Source organism: Mytilus edulis, chromosome 5 (genome assembly GCF_963676685.1).
Source record: "Mytilus edulis chromosome 5, xbMytEdul2.2, whole genome shotgun sequence".
Classification (NCBI taxonomy): Eukaryota; Metazoa; Mollusca; class Bivalvia; order Mytilida; family Mytilidae; genus Mytilus; species Mytilus edulis.
Genome location: NC_092348.1, coordinates 36,627,603 through 36,648,370, shown reverse-complemented (window position 1 = coordinate 36,648,370; position 20,768 = coordinate 36,627,603). Strand labels below are relative to the sequence as shown.

Here is a 20,768-nt window from a genome sequence, read left to right as displayed (position 1 = left end):
TTGAAATTCAATATTTATAATATTCAACATTTTTATAAAAACAAATAATCTAAATGCTTTTTGACATTAATTAGAGTGTCAAATCTCCTTTGACACAAATTGCAAAAATGAGATCATGAAGCAGTATGACTGATTGGTCCTAAAGGCACATCTTTTAACATTTCCCATGCATGTACTGTATTCTGTAATAATTCATTTCTATAAACCATAGTCCTGTTATCCTCAACACCTGTGTTCGCATCGTTTGGATTCAACCAATCCCTGTAATGATGCATGCGTGCGAATTCTGGGTCAACAAAATGGGCTTTAGTACCCGAACGGTACCGCCAAATATTGTGGATTCCGACAGTATCTATTTGTTTCGGATCAACAATATATTTCGATCGATGGCTTTTTCCAAGTACTTTCGATTCTCGCTTTTGCTTCAATAAAGTGTTCATTTTATATTTTTGAGCTTTGTCTTTACCTTCAAAGTTTTTCGTTGTATCTGGCCATTCTTTTCGAAAGAAAAAACACCTAAATATATAAGCACCGGAACCTTTCGGAAGACCTTCCATCATATCGGACCAAGTTAAGTGTTTCTTTGGAATAATGAATTCATCTAAATCTTGAAAGACAACGTATTTGCTGAGATACATATTGCGATATAAACAGTCATTTAAAGCTGCAAGTTGAGCAAAGTAATGAATTTCTACAGGCTCTTTTTTCTTTGGCCACGTGTCAACCTTCATTGGAAGATTCCATTTTAAAACTTCCACTAGTCCTTGTTCTTTATAATATTCTAGAACCCTATCCACATTAGAGTCTGTGCTATAATTGTAGAACACAAAGTAGTCTGCCCCTAATATTCTATTGAATTCTATCATTTCCACCAGTTCGTATGCTTTACTGTAACGGTAATTCAAGGGAGAAACACAGACAGTAAATTGTCTCTGCTGTTGCTGAGGATAAACTATTGGCAATATGTTTGATGGAGATTTACAATGATCGGTTGACAATGATACGGCGTATGGACGAGTCGACTTTGGTAAAGGACATGTATAAAATGCAGCACTGTATCTGAAATGAGAGAAAAAAAAATAGGTAACGATATTTTTCTGTTATCTTAAAGTATAATTGTAAGCATCATTAAGTTTATAAATATAAAGAGATGTGTACATGTAACAGTTTCATATTTAAGATTGTAGATTTACGTGCAGTCACGGTCATAAATGTACACAATTTTTTGTACATTTCGTTGCACATTATTTAAAAGTAGATGCATGTGGAGTGCACATGGTCTAAATAGACATCTATAGACATAAATAGTCATAAATAGACATCATATGTACAGATCATTGGATTTGATAAAAGAGGTTAATATCTCTAAGTCGAAATGTCAGAACCGTAACTTATTATTACATAAATACAACATTCACTTCGTTATCAACATTTTCAACATTTTATCAATACACTAGCAATATCGATGTCAATGATGGAAGATTGATTGATTGATTGATTTGTTGATTGATCGATTGATTGGTTGATTAATTTGTTGATTGATTGGTTGGAGTTAAGTGGAATTAAGGGCATACGATGTACAGTTTTGATTCTGTATTTACAAGTTGATGAAAATTTGCATGTAGGCTTTTTTTACCTGATTAAATCAAATATGTAATAAAAAATATACCTTCATGTGCTACTTTTTGAGTTAAATGAGGTCGAAATTTTGTATATTTGCTCAAAATTCGGATTTGTGGCCGTATTTTCCTTGTAGAAAGAAAGGCATAACTTTTTTATTTTAAAAGATAAACATAAATTGTTTTTTGTTAAATGATTTGTAATTTCTGTATTTTAGAAGTATTCTAAAAATGTATGCCTTTTTTGTTCAGAAATAACTCATATTTATCAAATGGTCATGAATTGAGAAAAAAACAGTAATTTTTTGCTGTACATTTATCAAAATTAAAAAAATTGCACTATTTACAGTTTTATAAAATTTTGTCCACATAATCTCCCTGCAAAATGAAACAAAATGTCGGTTTAAAAAATGGGGGTCCATGCACTCGTTTTCGAATTAAATCAGTTTGAATGCAAAAAATCAGTCGGAAATTGCATCTTTTCCCGATATGTCACAGTTTGACGTCGCGAAAATAACATTTTACGTTAGCAACGTCATTACCTCCCCTGTAACTGTATCGTATGCCCTTAAAGCTTAATAGGAGGAATCCTGATCACATTTTCTATACCCATATCAACCCAATTAAATGGGCAGATAACTAATAAACAAATAACAATAAAATAGTATTATAATGCATTCTGGACTCTACTCCTTAGCTATTTCTAAAAAAAAATCATGTACCTGGGTAAGAAGCAACAAATAAAGCTTTAAGAGCATGGCTTTACACGTGACGACTACGGTTTTAGTGCATACTCGGGCACACATGTTGTACCAACGAAAAAACCTCATTCGTGGAAAACTAAAGTAAATTACAATTTCAATTTTAATCTTAATAATCTTAATATATGACAAACCTTTTCCCGCGGTTTTCCGGCATTGCTTTCCTTTTTATTATAGTTTCATTACAAGTATTTAAAGCATTAGGAGAAAGTTCATAGAAGAATCGGCATTGATACTGCACGTTCCTATCTAACAAACTTTTACGGGTAGTTGTTGTTATTATACTTATTAGATCTTCACTGTGATAGAACGCAGAAAATACATAAGTCTTATCGCAAAAACTAACATTCTGCCATAACGGTTTAAGAGAAATAGTGGTAAATAAATTCAATAATCCATACGGGTTATTTGAAACCTTATTACAACCGTGATTATTGCTGGTAACACCACGATGACGCCATGTTTCCTTTGTAGTATCGATGAAATCGAAACTTGTTGCAGTATTTTTATGTTTTAATTCTCGTATTTTCACAAGAAGAAATCCAAGAAAGCAACAATAAAAAGTAACACCACAGAAAATTAGACCGTAAAATAAAGCTCTAAGGCGACGTCTGCCCATTTAAGATGATGTCGTCTGCAAATTAAATGCTTAAGTATTTCAGGAAAAAATATTCCAGGTGAAAAATCAATCACTGAGAATAATTTTAATCATCATTGTATTCCTTTTGATTTGAATAAGGTTTGTGAATTTTTGTTCCAGAATATTTACATCCATTTATATATCAGGAAAACGTAATCAATATGATTTCCGAATTTAACTTGAAGCAAACTTTAAGCCAATGTAGTATTGGTGATGTTAAGAACCTTTACCCTCTCAACCCTAACCAGATCAATTTACATATATACTTATTGTATTATTTGTCAATATAGGTTCCAAAAACAAACAGATATTGATATTTATATTTATTTAGGCTATTTTCTTATTGTGTACAATTATTAAAGGATTTCAAATAACACGACATTCAAAGAATGTTTGGGGAACAATTTGGGTTTAAACTCGGTATATCCCCGCGAAAATATTAAAGCCTTATTCATTATTGACTTATAAACGAAACTTGTTTTTGAAAAGTTATTTTAACCAGGGTTTCCGATGACCATTTTTCTTAAAAGAAAAATGATGGGGATCCAGTTTCCCCTTATACACCTAGATTGAACCCTATGTCATTAGATCTCGTCATCAGGATAGAATGATTTTACCTTGGATCCTAACCTACAGGTAACTTATGATATACCAAACAAAAACGATTCCTTTGTGTTTTTTTAAAAAGTTGTAATAAAACTTAGATTAATACATTTAATGGCGTAAATTGCTTTACCGGCTAACATGAATGAACCATTATTTATATTTACATAATAGTATTATACGAAATTCCCAACGAATTGCTAGGCTACAATTAAATCTCAGTTGTAAGAATAAGAAATTGGGATAACTAATGACAATACAGGGATTTTTTTTATTGTGTCATTGTTTTAAATTTATTCTTTTTTAGTGTGTGTGTTTTTTCAAGGGTCTTGTCCGTTTTGTTTTCGATTTCTTTGGGATTTTTTTTAGTTTTTTAGAGGGGGTCATTTTGATTTTTGCATTTTATCAGATTGAATAGTTTTGGTTATATTCTATTTGATAAGAAATGGAATACCTGTACAATAATAACATGCTTTCCTTTAGCAATTGCACTCTTAACAGTTACATTCCGTCTTAACTATCATGTTTTTGCTATCCTTACTTTCTACATTTTTTTTTTCATTTTTTTAACAAGCAACATTGCAATTAAACTCTTTCACCTTTTTAAACCCGTCAAAAACTTTTAAAAAGTAATAATAATTTGCTTTCTTATTCCTATTTTTCAGCATGTTAGAGGAAACATAGGCATTTTTAATAGGCCTTTTCGAAGAATATTTTCTTATTCACAAAAAGGGTCTACAATCGCCAATCACAACTCAAATCCATACCCAAAGCAACAACAAAAAGCAAAACAAAAAACAAAAAAACATCATCATCAAACAATACACTGAGATAAATATCTCGGACAGCTATTAAAAACCACTTAAAATTATAAAATTAATTGGTCTGACATAAGCAAACGGTTATATGTATACCACCTGAAGTGACATAACTTTACATTTAGATGTTCTCTTAAAGTGTAACTTTAATTTGCAAGTAACGTCTTTCGAAATTAGTGTTTAGGCGTTTTCATTTTAATTTTAATTTCAGAAAGAAAATAAATGTACAGTTCAATATATTAAAATCGTGAATGAAAGGTCAATTTCGTTTCTTTGTAATACCTTCTGTTGCATAATTTGGTACAACGACAGATTCAGACTTCTTTTAAACTTAGTTCTACTGTGTGGATTGCTCACGGTGTTTACTAATTCCACATTGGCTAGTGATATAGGGTATTGTGTCTGTTCTAAGTCAGAAACTCGGGACTTTCTTATTAGGTCTTTCCACTTTTCTGTGGAAAGACCTATTGTATTTCTTCTGATTATTATTAAAAACAATCCGCCACATTTTAAAATTTTAGTTTCACAATATGTCGCTTAAATATTTCTTATATTGTATCGTAGTTTGTGTGCTTTTAAATTTCACCCTGCTAAGACAAACAATTTTCTTGGTATGAGTTATCAAATGTGCGCATCTCCTTCGTAATTACAAAAAAAAGATATCGACAAAATTCTTTTTAGAAATTGTTCCTTACATCCTCAGAAATTTTTGACTTATGTGTATCGAAGCGGTTCGATGAAATTTTATAGGAGTTATCTACCACTACCAAATAAATTTGTTGGTATGTATTTTAAACTCATAAACCGTTAACTGTATAACCCTGGAATGTTTTCATTTGAGGTCCCTAGGTCCTAACTTAGGAAATGAGGTCAAGGTCAAAGGTCAAGGTCAAGTTCTAAATTGTGACTTTCACTTGTTTTTGCATTTTACAAAATGTAAGGTGACATATGACCTTGAAAAATGACAACCGGAAGTAACCTTGAGAAAACCGGAAGTAGCTATTTTGGCACTTTTTTTCACATAACAATCCATATCTTTTGTAATAAAGATACATAAACTTATCACTCAAGACTAGAAATGACTTTCCATAAACCGGAAGTGGCCAATTATCTCCCGTTCTGCATACAAAAGTATATAGAAACTATATAGTTTTGGAATCAGTGTGAAAGAAGCTTTCATATGAGACCGAAAGTGACATTTACTTCACCGGAAGTAGCACATTATCTCCCTTATTTCACTCAAAAATAGATAGAAACCATTTATTCATCTTATCAGTACAAGGAAACTTATAATTGGATGCCAATTTTAAAATTGAGTAAACCGGAACTAGTTTCTTTTTAATAACTTTGATGTGGAAAGACCTTCAATTGAACAATTGGTTTTAATTCTAGAATGGTTTTTTTTAATCGTTTCATTTATATGTTTCAAAGTTTAGTGTGACGTCCATTTGTGCTGAACTTTTATACATAATGGATCTGGGGGCAGTTGAAGACCGCCTCCGCGTGCGGAATTTCGTCGTTGTGTTGAAGACCGATTTGTGGCTTTGACTGTTTTTTGCTCTTGTGTCGGGTTGATGTCTCTTTGACACAATCCCCCTTTCCAGTCTCAATTTCATAGTGAACTTACGAACATAAATCTATGCCCCCGCGTCTACGGTCACCAAGCAATCTAAGATATATATTGATTGGTTATTGCTTAAACTAGTAAGTTTCAAACTGTTTGTAGACAATAGATAGAGACTCAATTCTAACGTAAAGCGCTAAACCACACCACATCATATTTGAAATTTGTAATATATTTGAATTATTTGTATAAAAAAGATATTACATCTGTAAATGAATAATCAATCAGTCATGTAAAGTCAACGTGTACATTTTAGTAAAATACGTTTAACACTTTACTGGTCGAAAGGTAATAAAATTGAGAATGGACATGGGGAATGTGTCAAAGAAACAACAAACAACCCGACCATAGAACAGACAACATTTCTTTTACGGACTATTTATCCAAATACTCTTTAACCAAATCGGCTCCTAGAATTGACAAAATTGGATAAATGATATCAAATTTAATGCGCATAATCAGGTTATCACTATGAAAAACCTGTTAAATTGTAATAAATAGTTAACGAAAAGGTTCAGCCAACTTTGTAAATGGTTTTAAATTTTAATCATTGACTTTGGTATTTGACGGGGTTTTTATATGAGTTATACATTAATCAAGCCCATATATATTAAATGGTCCTGGGGGTGAAACAATCAAAGCTCGTAGCACATCCTTAATTCATTATGTTTTGTACGTTCTGGGGGCAAAAAAAATAATCGTCAAAAATAATTAAAACAGCTTCACAGTAGAAATAGAATTAATTTAGCTTTTTTAATTACATCTCTTGCTCAATTGGCAACAATCATAGTTTCACATGTAATATATTTACTAAAATGTGTTTACATCGTAAGGTCACCTCACCAACATATTTGTAAATTCCGATTAGTTTGGATTCTAGTATATTAACAAATGCATGATGGACATTCTGCTGTAATATTTCGTTTTTTCTAATAGATTGGATTTCAGTAGGCATTGATATTTTCCCGGAAAACGTTCAATATCCCATGCAGATTTATCTGTCCTTGAGAGAGAGCAAAGATCGATAACTCTGTATGGGAGATTGCAAACGTTCTTGAGATATTCTTCCGCATGTTTTACACACTTTTTCTGTACGTATGCATAGCTATTAAAGATGTTTTACTTATATATATATTTCTAACGACAAAAATGTTCATATTATTAATTTATGTTTTAAAAAAACATTTTTATGAGTATCCATTGAAAAAATTAATTTGTAACAAGCAATAAGGAATGTTATTTTGGATTCCATAATGTCTGCGTATTTATCATGTTTATACATGTAGATCGGTTACAATCCCAACACGAAAGTTACGTAATGGAAGTCTATGTGACAGCAATACACCGGAATGCCCTCACGGTCATCCGATGTAAAAATTGACATCATTATTTTTTACAACTATCGTGGACATTCAAAGGTTGGGGGATGGGTGTTATCGACACAGGCAGATGTACCATACTTGCCGTTGGTTTAACCTGAATTCCGGAATTCTGAAATATTGCACTTGAAATTCACTATCGTTTAATAATAAAGTATCGTTAGAATCAAAGTAACAGCAATATGCAACTGGTTTCCGGTTCACTAATAAATCACATATTACGAATCGGGCCAGGTTTTCCATCACGTGAACGGAATACATGTATGTATCACGTGTAACAAACTCGCGCCATTTATCTAATCTCCTGTCAGCATATCCAGAACTTCTAAAAAAATTGTCTAAAGAACAACAGTCCTTGAAGAAAAAGCCATTATAGATATATCCAAAGCCGAACAGGTACAACACAAACAACGTCATCATCATAATGATTTGAACGTGACTGCAGCGTTTCACTTTTGACATTATGATTCGATCCATTAGAATATGAACTGAATTGTTTAAACGTTTGATACTTTATTATTTCTTAAAATTTGATCCATTCCAATGTGAACTGAGTTATGTGATACTGGTTGCCAGAAAATACACGAAAATTTGGTCCGCATTTTTTTTTTTTATCAAAACTGTATACGAAGACAGTTGATATTAAAATTAAACTGCTAACACTTTGTTAAATAAATGTATTAAGTTGTGATCTTAAATATCAGTTTAATTGGATAGATCATATCAAATTTAATGTTTAGAATACTCAGATTATCCCTATGAAAAACAATAACCCGTTAAATTGTAACAAAAAGTCAACATAAAATGTTCAGTCAACTTTGTAAATGGCTTCAAGTTTCAATCATTTGTCTTTGGTTTATAATTGGCATTTTTATCTATAAGTCCCCAAACATATACCTTTCGTGATCATGATTCAATACAGCTCTTTTTAAAAATAATAGTTTTATTTCTTCAAGATTTTTCAAGATTTAGTCCCCAAATATATACCAGTCGTGACCATGATCCAATACAGCTCTTTTTATAAATAATAGTTTTATTTCTTCAAGATTTTTCAAGATTTAGTCCCCAAATATATACCTGCCGTGATCATGGATTCAATACAGCTCTTTTAAAAAAAATATTTTTATTTCTTCAAGATTTTTCAAGATTTAGTCCCCAAATATATACCTGTCGTGATCATGAGCCAATACAGCTCTTTTTAAAAATAATAGTTTTATTTCTTCAAGATTTTTCAAGATTGTTTAAGAAAACACTCAGACCCGTTTACAATGTGTTACAAGAGGTCATTCTTCGGAAATACAAATACAAATTAAAATGACAAGGAAAATAAGAAAATTAATAGTTTTTCATTCGATCTCTTGCGCTCAACTGCAAGAATCATATATTCGAATGAAAGCTCATCTTACCCACATACAATGTACTAATGTTGTACCTGAAATAATTCGTGTTTTTTGTTAGTAGAAATTGCACTTTCAGATTGATTATGTTTATCTTTATTGGTGGATGATGCTGGATTCCCCGGAGATCGAACCATCGACCTTCGGTAGGACAATTGACAATCCTAGTCAATTAAGAACGTAAAATTTGTAGTAGTTTGGACAGATTACAAAACAGCAAAATCAAGTTAGGTCAATTTTTGTTCTTTGTGAACAAACTCCTTTGTGGCCAATTATTTCACTTTTAATATATACAGTATATAGTTTTGCTTCATGGAAACATCGACAACCTTTGCCATAAAGCAACACGAGTATAACATATTACATAAATATTGGCCCGTTTACTGCCTACAAGTGATATGTTAAAAGATGAGATGCCTTAAATGTCTCTTTATACGTTGGACCAGCTATCATGCAGTTTTATTTTTTTCTCTCAAAAAAACATGTTTTTCATTGTAAACAAAATTGAAATGGCCTAAGATTAATTTATTCGTGCTTTAAAATAATAAAATATGTTAAATCGTAAGTTCTTCGTCGGGTCAACGTTCTAAATCTTCTGACATGTTTTCGTCATATGTGCGCGAGGACAGGATCCTGTGTTGAACCCAAATAGTCTTCACTGCATTATCATAAAGCCCAGATTTTCCAATGTAAATAAGAGATTTCTACCAATGTACACCAATATGCCATATTTTACTCTGAACATACATTTTTTGTTCACTTTATATAAAATCACCGCGTGACAAATTTATATTGAACATGCATTTATATAAAAAAAAAAAAAATTCTTGTATATTATTTATAGCAAGTTTAATTATGATAACATGCTTGCAAAACTCTTATAAATCAATCCACTTGAAACGTCAGTATAAAATATTTATAAATATTAAATAATAGATACATGAATAGTTTACCAAAGAATGCTAATAAAAAAAAGTAACACTACAAATCGATTTCTCCTATTTTTATCAGTGGTATCTCGAGTTCTTCCATAAAATATGGATTATCCACTCGAGATAGTTAAATTTTAAAACTTTAAAATGCTAGGTTTATCAAGCATATATAAAATTTAAAATTGAGGAACTATCGAGAGTTTGGTAAATATTGTATTTCACATGGTTAAGTGGTTGAGTCTTTTCTCTATTGATTAAATTGGAACATGTGGAAATGTTGTATGGGATCCTAAATGACACTTCTCTTTTAAAAGTTAGTGTCGAACATAATATCAGGGTCCCAGGCTATGATATTGCCAATGTTCCAAATGGATATGGTGCGAATACTGTCAAACACCGACACCCACGTTAAACATGTCACATAAACTACATGTCCTGTATTTATTTAGTTAATTTACAGCCGATTCCAATGAGTATGTAGCTAAAGGTAATATCTTTGGCTAGTTTGCTTGCTTACCGATCTATCTGTCTGTAGGACAATATAAAAAAGATGTGGTATGATTGCCAATGAGACAACTATCCACAAAAGACCAAAATGACACAGACATTAACAACTATAGGTCACCGTACGGCCTTCAACAATGAGCAAAGCCCATACCGCATAGTCAGCTATAAAAGGAAGACTACTTTGAAAGGCTGGTAGTATACCTTACATAGTAATGACTTCACTTTACAGCTAAAAAGCAAGCTAACCAAAGATATTACCTTTTCCATACACAATCAATCCAATTGGCTGTAATATCAAGATTTGTACGCTTTTATGTTTTACTATTTCATATAGGTTATAATACATATTGTCTGGATTAATGTGTCAAATATGATTATGATTATGACTTGGTATTTCTATTTACAACAAGGCGTCATTAAGTGTAAATGGATAGCAGTCATCTACTCTGCTTAACCATATACAATAGAATAATATTGCTGAAAGACCCCCTCCATCCTTTTGCATTATCCATAATATCTGGGTGTTAATTAAAACACCATATCGGGCAAACGCCCTAACGGATGTGTATCTAGACTATAACATACATCAAATAACGAGTCCGACATATAAAGAACAAAATGTAATAAGATCTTATTTCCACACTGACATTTTAAACACATTATATACATGTATATTACGCACAGAAAACGCTTTAATAAAGTAATAATTTAAGTAATATTCCTTCATACACTGTTATTCCGTTTTTACTATACTGCTTGTTCAAACAACATAAATTGTTACATGGCGGAATACTTTTTTTAATGTTTACTTTAACTTTTTTCAATTTAAAGTATTTCATGTTGATTTCTTTAATTTTCACAAGTCTTTGTTTATTTTGTAGATATGTTCAATACAATAATCATGAATAGGTTGTAAAAAAGAATTCAAAAGCGGCATCGAGGACAGATGATTGGCACTTAAAACAGGGGCGGATACAGCCATTTTAAAAGGTGGATTCCTAACCCAGGACAAAGGGGGGGTTCCAACTACATGTCCCCATTCAAATGCATTGATCGCCCAAAAAAAGGGGGGTTTCAACCCCCGGAACCCCCCCCCCCCCCCCCCTCTGGATCAGCGCCTACTTAAAAGAAGAGAGACGGGAAGGAAGAAGGAAAAGTCAGAAATTTTATACATGCAACAGCTGAATATTTTATAATCTTTAAAATCTATCCTGTTTTACCCAATATAACTTATACTTGATCATCAATTTAATAACATTATAATATTAAAGATCCGCATTCATTTCCTCTATCTAAAGCTGGTATACCAGGAAATGACCTTACAAGTTATTAAATTTAGTAGATAATACCATAGTACAAGATACAATGGGTTAGAAAATGAAACATCTTAAAAAAAATATATACGCCCAACTCTTACGCACAATAATTTACGTTTTCTTTTATACATTGTATCTACAACCTGCATATCGCGACAACCCGAACCCCTAAATTTTTGTTCTGCCAATTGTTGTAGTAACATCAACTATCATAAAAAAAATAGACCGATCGTGTGGATTTTAAAAAAATGTTTTATTGCGAAATACACAAAAGATAAGGACAAAAGTTGGTAGAATGGTTATCTCCAGGTAATAAAAAAAAATGCATCAACAATTAATATATATAACGTTTTACGGTCTATAAAAAAAAATACAAAGAAGTTTCTTTATAGGAGAAAAACACATGGTTTATAACATTTGTATCTTTAATAAAATCTTTAATAATAAAGAAATATCTTAAATCTAAAAGTAATTAAAAAGACAATTTTACTAAATGAGCAAAAGATCTAGAGTTACATTTGTATACTGAAAGATATTAAACTTTAAGAAAATAACATTTAGGATAGAAAAGATCAATTTCAAACAGAGAGAAGGGGTATCAGCGAAAAATTAACAAAATAAAATGAAATGTGTTTAATATGTAATTTTTGCCATGCTAATTTACGTAAATGAATACAAAAATTAACGTCGCTGGCAATTAATAACATTTTCTTAAAACAACTGCTGTTTTTCTTCTTAAAAAATAAATTTAGAACATGGTCCCAAGTCAGTAGAAGCCTTTAATCCAATGGATGTCCCTTGTTGCTGTATATATTATATTTGTTTTTTTGTGTTATTGATTTGTACATGAATTGTTATACATTAGTCATTTCGGAACTTTTTTTTTAGCCGACTATGCAGTATGTGTTTTGCTCATTGTTGAAGGCCTTATGTACAGTTGTTATTTTCTATGCCATTTGACCGTCTCTTGTGTAGAAATTTCTCGTTGACAGTGGCAATCATACCACATCTTCTTATTTCTATATTACGAAGAAGAACATCTATAGGTGCATGCGGTAAGTCAAATTTGTATTGTAAAAACTGAACAAACCATACATTTCCAATCATTTAAAACTACTATTATATTCGACGTACCTTAGTCTTCTACCTTCGGGTATAAATGAATATTCTGCCCTTACTTTAGTAAAGTTTGACACTGTTGATTTAGAAGTGTAGATACAACAGTTTATGTGTTCCTTAATGGAAGTACTTAAAGATCCGACTATATGTACTTTTAAACTCGTCACATCGCCATAGGCAGAATAATAATAAAATTTCACATTAGTATTATCAACCGATCTCCAATATTGCAAATTAGTTTCTTCTGCATATCTCGATGTTTCGTCAGTTTTAAAATGAATGTGTGAATCTTGTAATCTCGTGTGTGAAATTAGTCTTGTTTCATGTATTTGTGACGAAACGTGTACAGATTGACTAATTGCATCGATATGAACACGAGATCTGGATGAATTTCCTAAAGTGTCACCACCCTTTTCATGCACATTATGTATTGTTTTCCATATTCTAAACAAACCAACAAAATAAACTGAAATGACGAGCAATGTAAACTTCTTTCTCTCCCTCATGTCGTCATTTTACAGTCACGTTGTTGTTTACATGTACGTTAAGGAATGAATTAGGACGTGGATAAGTAGTGTATGCGGATTACAAAGCCTTGACTCTCAACTGTTTAAAACAAAATTCATCTTTTTATCATAATATGTTCTTACTAAATATCCTATAACTTGTAAATAAGTTACACGTAAAACTTTCCGGTAGACAAGAAACAAGTTATCAATAATTTGTAAGCTTCATTAATTTACATCTGTCATTGCATGTTAATTTTTAAAAGTAACGATTTTTATAAAGACAGCGTGAAAATTTCTTCAAATTCTTTTTTCTCATTTCACTTTTTTACGGGAACATTTAGTTGGACTGATTTGAAATGCATAAAAATAGATGATTCTTATCTATGACTAAAAGTCAGTCTGATAACGAAAACAATTTTAGCCGATTTCAAACGAGGCAACTAAAAATCTAACGAAGACCAAAAGGACGAGGAAATGAACAGCTACATTGTATGTCTTTTATGACAACAAAATATTTCATATAAAGCTGTTCTTGAAATTTTAGTCAAAAATTCAGGATCTAATACAAATGAAGAAATCATGTGTTTGTTGTAATTTCGAGTCAACCGAGTTCGAGACATCTAGAGATAACTGTATATTATATAATCAATTTTTTACTGCATGTACTTTGTAATCATATCATTATATTTTAACTGATAAAATACACAACACAGATAAGTAGAATGAATGAAAAAGATTTTTTGCACACCTCAAGTATTTACAAATTGTATTGTTACCATAATGGGTTCATCCTGGTGTACAAAATCCGGTTTGACATAAACTATAAACTGGCACTGTATGTTAGTGTATGATACCTATATGATCTTATATTTTTTAACAGTTAAAGCAATTTCGCCTATATACCACGAATATTTTACTTTTTCTTTTTTGGTTCAATTTTGGATCATATCTTTTTTTAGCAGACGACAAATACTAAATTATGATGCATTTTTTAAAGGACACTGAAAAATATTTTGACTATGGAAACATTTATCACACGTTTTATGCATAAAGATGACTACGTATATGAAACGGCCGGGGCCTGGGGCCTGTCGCCACAGCAACACAATTTAAGCAGTCGATAAAACCCCCTCAAGGTCGTCTTACCCTCCCAAAGCACATGACATCACACTAAAAGTCTGTGTTGAATGTATGGGTCTTATTGCTCCTGATCGTATTATTTCTGCTTGATGTATTGGCTCTTGGTTCTAAATTTCGACCTCTCATAACCCACAAGAGCTTAAACATAGTCGGGTTTATATTTTGTATTTGCTAGTTATATAATTATACCATCCTGTCGTGTTATTTTACGTGTTTTGATTTATTAACTAACCATTGTTAGTTTGCCAACAAGCTGATCATAATCTTAAAATGTTCACGTTATTTAGTCATTAGACAATGTCTTGGATTAGGGGGGGGGGGGTCCAAGGGTTGGAATCCCCTTTTTTTTGCCGATCAATGCTTTTGAATGGGGACATGTAGTTGGACCCCCCCTTTTTTTATCCTGTGTTGAGAACCCCCTTTTTAAAATGGCTGGATCCGCCCGTGCGCCCCTCAGCCTGACTGAACACTGATTTAGACTTATATTCCATAAGAAGTTTTCGATAGTGTAACTGTCTTGAGTTGAAAATGTAATGAAAAATTAAAAAAATAACATACTATTCAAAAAAAATATTAGTATTTGAAATATGTATGTATACTAGTTCTTTTATTTCTAATGAATGCACAAATCTTCCGTGTTATGTATAATAGTGACACTACTTAAGTAAGTTAATAATACGGAAAACTTTAAATAAATAGAACCGAAAGTTTGTGTAATCAAGTCAATGAGGGTTGTGGTAAACACTTGACTTTTCAATTGTGAGCATGTCGACCGATATACGAAACAGATCTCGAGTTCAATATTTAAAATTTGCCATCCCCGAAATATATAGGTTTGTTAGTTTGCTAGTTAATTCGACAAATCAGATATGAACTTTAATATTTAATATTTAGGTGACTTAAAGACCCATTGGGTCGGGTGTATATGTATATATTATGTTAAACTATGTTAATTGACACACTTAACTGTAATTACAAGTCACTATAATAAATAATCTACTTACTTACTTACTTACTTACTTACTTACTTTCTTAGGTATACAATTTAGCTTCAACGGCAGTTTTTTGTCGAATGTGGATCTTCTTGCTAAAAGTGGCGGACGAGCACTTGGGAATATAATTGCTAAAATCCATAATATAAAGACTTTGGATATAAATCATATGAAAAATTATTCAACTCTTGTATTGTTCCTATACTTGATTACTCGTCTGGTGTATGGGGATACCGAAAATATCAGTCAATAGACAATATTCAGAACAGGGCTATTCGTTACTACTTAGGAGTACACAGATTTGCACCTATCCTTGCTATACACGGAGATATCGGCTGGATCTCGAGTCAGTATCGGCGTTGGATCAATATGGTGAGATACTGGAATAGACTCATTCGATTTGACAACAACCGCATCACCAAATTAGCATTAAATATTGACCATGATCGTTGTAAAAGTAATTGGTGTAGTGAAGTAAAGGATATATATATATACTAGACCAGCTTGAACTAGGTCATTTCTATGAACTGAAATCAGACGTCGACTTATCATTGGTTGAAACCAACATTTTTCGTCTGTATTCAGATATCTGGAGGAATTCCGTCTAAAACGTTTCCAAATTACGAACAAATTTTAGGAACATTAAAACTGAAAATTACGTTAATTTGAACTTGAGTCAAATTAAGCGGTCACACTTATCGCAATTTAGAAGTGGAATTTTACCATTAAGACTGGCAACTGATAGATATTCGAACGAAAGTATAGAAGAAAGACACTGTATATTCTGTAAAATCAAGAAACTGAAACTGAGTTCCATTTTATGTTTGATTGCCCATTGTATATTGAATGTCGCATTAACTTTTTTGGTAAACTTTTAATTAAGGAAAACTTCACAGATTTGAATCATGCTGAAAAAATGAACTTTTCAATGACTTTCCATATAAGAAAATTAGCAAAATATATAGTTCGTGCATTTCATAATAATATAAGACGTCAGTTGCTGTATAACACTTAATTTTTTGCATATTTAAAGCTTAAATTTTTGTTTACAAATATTTTTATGTCTAAATATTTTTGAAATTTACTTACGTCAACAAAAGATTAGAACGTGATATAATTCTTTTATAATTATTTAATTTTATTTGAGGTGACTTATAGGTCCAATGGGCTGGGTGTATTAATATTTATAATATATTATATGTTTATAATCTGTACATAATTTACACATGTCACTATAATAAATAATTTACTTACTTACTTACTTACTTACTTACTAATTCATCTCGTCCCTCCCAGTTATTAAAACTTAATGAATTGATGAATTGTAAAAATCTTTCTGATCTGTTATGGTGCAAATTTATATGACTAGTCAATGTGCATGTAGGCTCTCCTGGGTAGCTCATGTACTTGCATATCATTTAGTTTATGTATAAAAAATTTATGTCTGTACATATACATTATAAAATATTCATTGTGTGTATCTCTATACCAATTTAATTTGGTCTGTTGAGAAATAAATATATTATATATAAAGTGTTCTGTTATAAGTCTAGATCTGAATAATAAATAAAAGAGGATGCCCCGCCACATTAAAAGTTTCAATATTACTTACGTTTATATATTTTTTCAGTATTACTAGAAAGAACGTGGATATTTGTGCAGATGCAAATTTAGAGAACGAAAGCTAGTTTACACACCCCTTTTCAAAGAGCTACGTACAAGGTTGTAATACAAACTTAGTTTAGCACCAAATAAAATCATGATACAAGTTAAAAGTAATTAGTGTACTCTATGCGGACAGGCAACTTTATCAAAACACAAACGTCTGAATTTGTAAGCAATACAAAAAAAAGTATAACAAACATACCTTAGCCCTTTATGTTCAGGTAACACAGTGTAATGAGCTCCAATATTCCTTTCAGCAACACTATCTCCTCTGTTCGTAAAGAAACAACACTCTAAACCATCTTTCAGACCTTTCTCAATTGTTCCGAACAATCTGATGATATTCGATGCGTGTGCATATGCTGAATAATAAAAGGCTTTTAGTGGAATCGTAGTTACGTTCCTCCAGTAATGTTCGGGTACTTCTATTAAGCTCTCATTTGTCGTAGAATTATTTGGTTTTTCAACCTTGAACACATGCTTTACGTTATGTACTTGTGGCTTACTTGAGAAATCTGTCTGATGAAGTTCTGTCGACCATAGAAGAAACGTAAAACTGAAGTAGAAGCAAAAGGCACACACGAACAACCTCCATGTGGATTTTTTCATGTTTTAATCTTTTCGACGATCTAAATGCATACTTCAAGTACAAAAAGGTTTCTATAAACTAGAACACAAAGATAGGTAATCCAAAATATTACATTAGGTTTTTCCCAAGAATTAGTTCCTGTTTTCAATATAGATATATTTATATATGTTGCAGTCCACGCAATAGTACTACAATGCCAGGTAAAGTTCGTCTAAACATGCATTGATTGATTGTTGTATTAGTATTGATTTTAGAGTTCCATCACAACTCCTATAAATTATAAATACATAATATGTTTAGATTCCATGAGTATATAGTGTCATAATTGGTCTGTATAATAGGTCTAATTAATCAGTTTCGATCTAGTTTTCGGTCTGAAACGTATGGTGTCCCAATTAGTATTCCTATACATGTACACTGGTTACGTCGGGTGTGTTTAACAACATTTACCTTTAATAATGAAATGGTATTACCGTTGTCGTTCATGTTCGTTGTAATCCATAATACCAATAATCCAAGTTAGTATATTGTTTATACATTTAAATTCCTATGACATGCAAGTCCTACTTCGTTTCTTAATATAGTATTGTTAAAGTATTGTTGACCGAGTTACGGGTCGTTAAACACCAGAAGATCAACACTGTTGCGATTGTTCTGCTAAGTTAAATGTGAATTGTTTTAGGTCAGTCAAGGTTCAGGTTAAATATTAAAATATTTCCTTATTTTCAATTTTTATAACTATAATGTAAGTGACACTACATTTTTCATAAATGCTTATTTTAAGTTGTTAAACTGCAATCAGAGAACCGTGACACTATCTCAAACACATGCTTGACTGGGGATACACACTAGAATGGTCACATGGAAAGCGTGATAGTCATGTGAATTGAAAAGGCCAGACAATTTGTTTTTCATATTTTCCATGTGTTAAGTCCTATTTGTCATTATCAGTTGTAAGATGTTTTGTTGTATTGAATTTGTTCTTTCTATTTTTGTTATTGCTATTTACCTTTAAGAGCACGTGTGTTAGATGCTTTCATCACGATTTCCCCTCAAACTTGTTCTGTGCGTTTTCCGAAGTTATAACGAGAGGTCTCGTAGTCTAAGTTAAGATCACTGCATGAGGGGGAAATATTCTGGGAAGTCAACAATTCAATATCGGTACATGAAGATATTGTTTTAGAACACGTTCACATCTTTTAGAATAGAAGTCTATAAAACATGTTCAACTTTTTTTTTAAATTTGAAGTATCATGAGAATTTTTAGGGGCACTAGCTGTCAAGTTCATGTTCATCGATTTGACTCAAATGTTCATATTTGATTTATAACAGTTTAAATTTTTTTACCAAAGTATTGAAAGTCTTAAATAAACAATTGGGAGGTCATGCGCTCGATAATATGTTGCTTTGTTTCGTGTGCATTTTAGTCTTAAAGGGGCACTAGCTGTCAAATTCATGGTCACCGATTTGACTCAAATTCTCATATTTGATTTATAACAATATAAAACATTTATCCAAACTATCAAAAGTCTAAAATAAACAGTTTACAGAGCATGGGGTCGATAATATATAGGTTCGTTTCGTGTGTATTTTAGTTCAGACGCCATCTGATTAACTATCGATTTGACCTCAGATGACAATATAAGCGATGTAAACATAAATAAATATATGAATAGATTAAACCAACACGCACGGCTGGTAATCTACACACGCAGAACATTTGGTTCTGCAATAAAAACCGTGAGAGGATTTTCCGGTTGTGCTTGAGTGGAGTAATTGTCACCGCTTCAAAAGGTATGTACATTTCTAAATCTAGATTTTCTTATTTAACTGATCAAAATATTGAAAATCGGAGAATGCTATGCTGTGGTGAATACTTTAACAAAGAGATACATGTATCATTTACTGTTGTACGTAGAGTTGAACTCCTACAAAATCAGTTGTCCCACAAGAAATTGCCTAAAAAAGTGACATTTCAATTTTGAAATGGTTCTATTTACAGACCTACAAGTTCAAATTTAGTTTTTTTTTCGGGCAATGGGTATGAATGTTGTTTTTGGCGGCGTGTGTGCTGTCCTGTGTTGATAGACGTCTTAATATTTCCAAAAACAATATTTTTTCGCGAAGTCATGCGTGAGGGGATCGGTTCTGATTGAGGACATCGTGAATGCGTGAGGGGAAGTACAAACATTTTTTTTTTAATCTTTGGCTTTGTGACTTTTGTTGACTCAATAAATGAGATCAATGCTGATTAAAAGCACAGATTTATCCTTATACTTTAATAGATGTAAACTGATCACTGGTTCAATGAAATCAAACTATTAATTGTTTGTTCAATTTCAGAAAATGCCATTGTTCAAAGGAAAAAGGAAAAGAGGACTGAAATTGACTCTCTACAAAAAACCATGGAGATACAAATTATCCCTGCCCTCGAAGCGAACTAAACCCCCTGGGAGTAGTCCTGTCGTCAAATATACGTCACAGAGATCACCACATATATCTAAGAAAATGATATCGCCGATGAAAACTTATTATTTGTTTAAATAAGTCTGGACATTGAGTCTCAAGCACGAGAAAACCGATCCCCGCGAAAAAGCGACCGGACGAACAAGTTATATATAATACATAAAAATAGTAAAATGCGAATTTACGATGACCCATAACGTTACAGTGCAACATAAGAACGAACTATAAAAATCAGTTGAAAAAAGCTTAATTAAGATTCATGTTATACACATTTACGAAAGGAGTTATCTCCGCTAAAATAGTTTATTTAAAAAAAAAAGATGATTCTAAAAACACAAAATTTGATATTTGTATTAAGATTTTGATTTATACAATAAATCACCCAATATTCTTTATGTGAACAAAGTCTAACTATTGAATTGCAAATCTATCTCCAAATTTGCAGATGTGGGCAAATAATCGGTCTAGTTTTTACTTGTAGCAAGAAAACAAAATCGTTGACAACATTTTTTGTCTTTATTCTTCGTGAAACATATTATTAAATCTACATGTAGGTTCCTACAATTATTTCAAAATCCAATCTCGTAAACTTTTTTAAGCACACTCACATATGTGTTTTTCATGAACGATGTAGCCAAATTTAGGTAAGTTTCAACGACTGATAGCTTGAGTATAAAGATAAGATTTGTACC

General features: G+C 31.7%; 1 protein-coding gene across 4 annotated transcripts in view; it reads right to left on the bottom strand.

The window, feature by feature from the left end:
- LOC139523593 (glycosyltransferase family 92 protein F13G3.3-like) overlaps positions 1–20,768 on the bottom strand; it is a 29,962-nt gene continuing 9,194 nt past the window's right edge. The window contains exons 1-3 of one of the 4 annotated variants that reach the window (XM_071317725.1): positions 18,620–18,745; positions 17,224–17,880; positions 1–1,059 (exon numbers count right to left, since the gene is read on the bottom strand). In XM_071317725.1, the coding sequence (XP_071173826.1) occupies positions 114–1,059; positions 17,224–17,630 (1,353 nt within the window). In that variant the 5' untranslated portion in view covers positions 17,631–17,880; positions 18,620–18,745 and the 3' untranslated portion in view covers positions 1–113. Of the gene's footprint in view, positions 1,060–2,514; positions 3,234–12,730; positions 13,621–17,223; positions 17,881–18,619; positions 18,746–20,768 lie in introns of those variants that run through there. The other 3 variants (XM_071317724.1, XM_071317723.1, XM_071317727.1) reach the window with 3 other exon arrangements.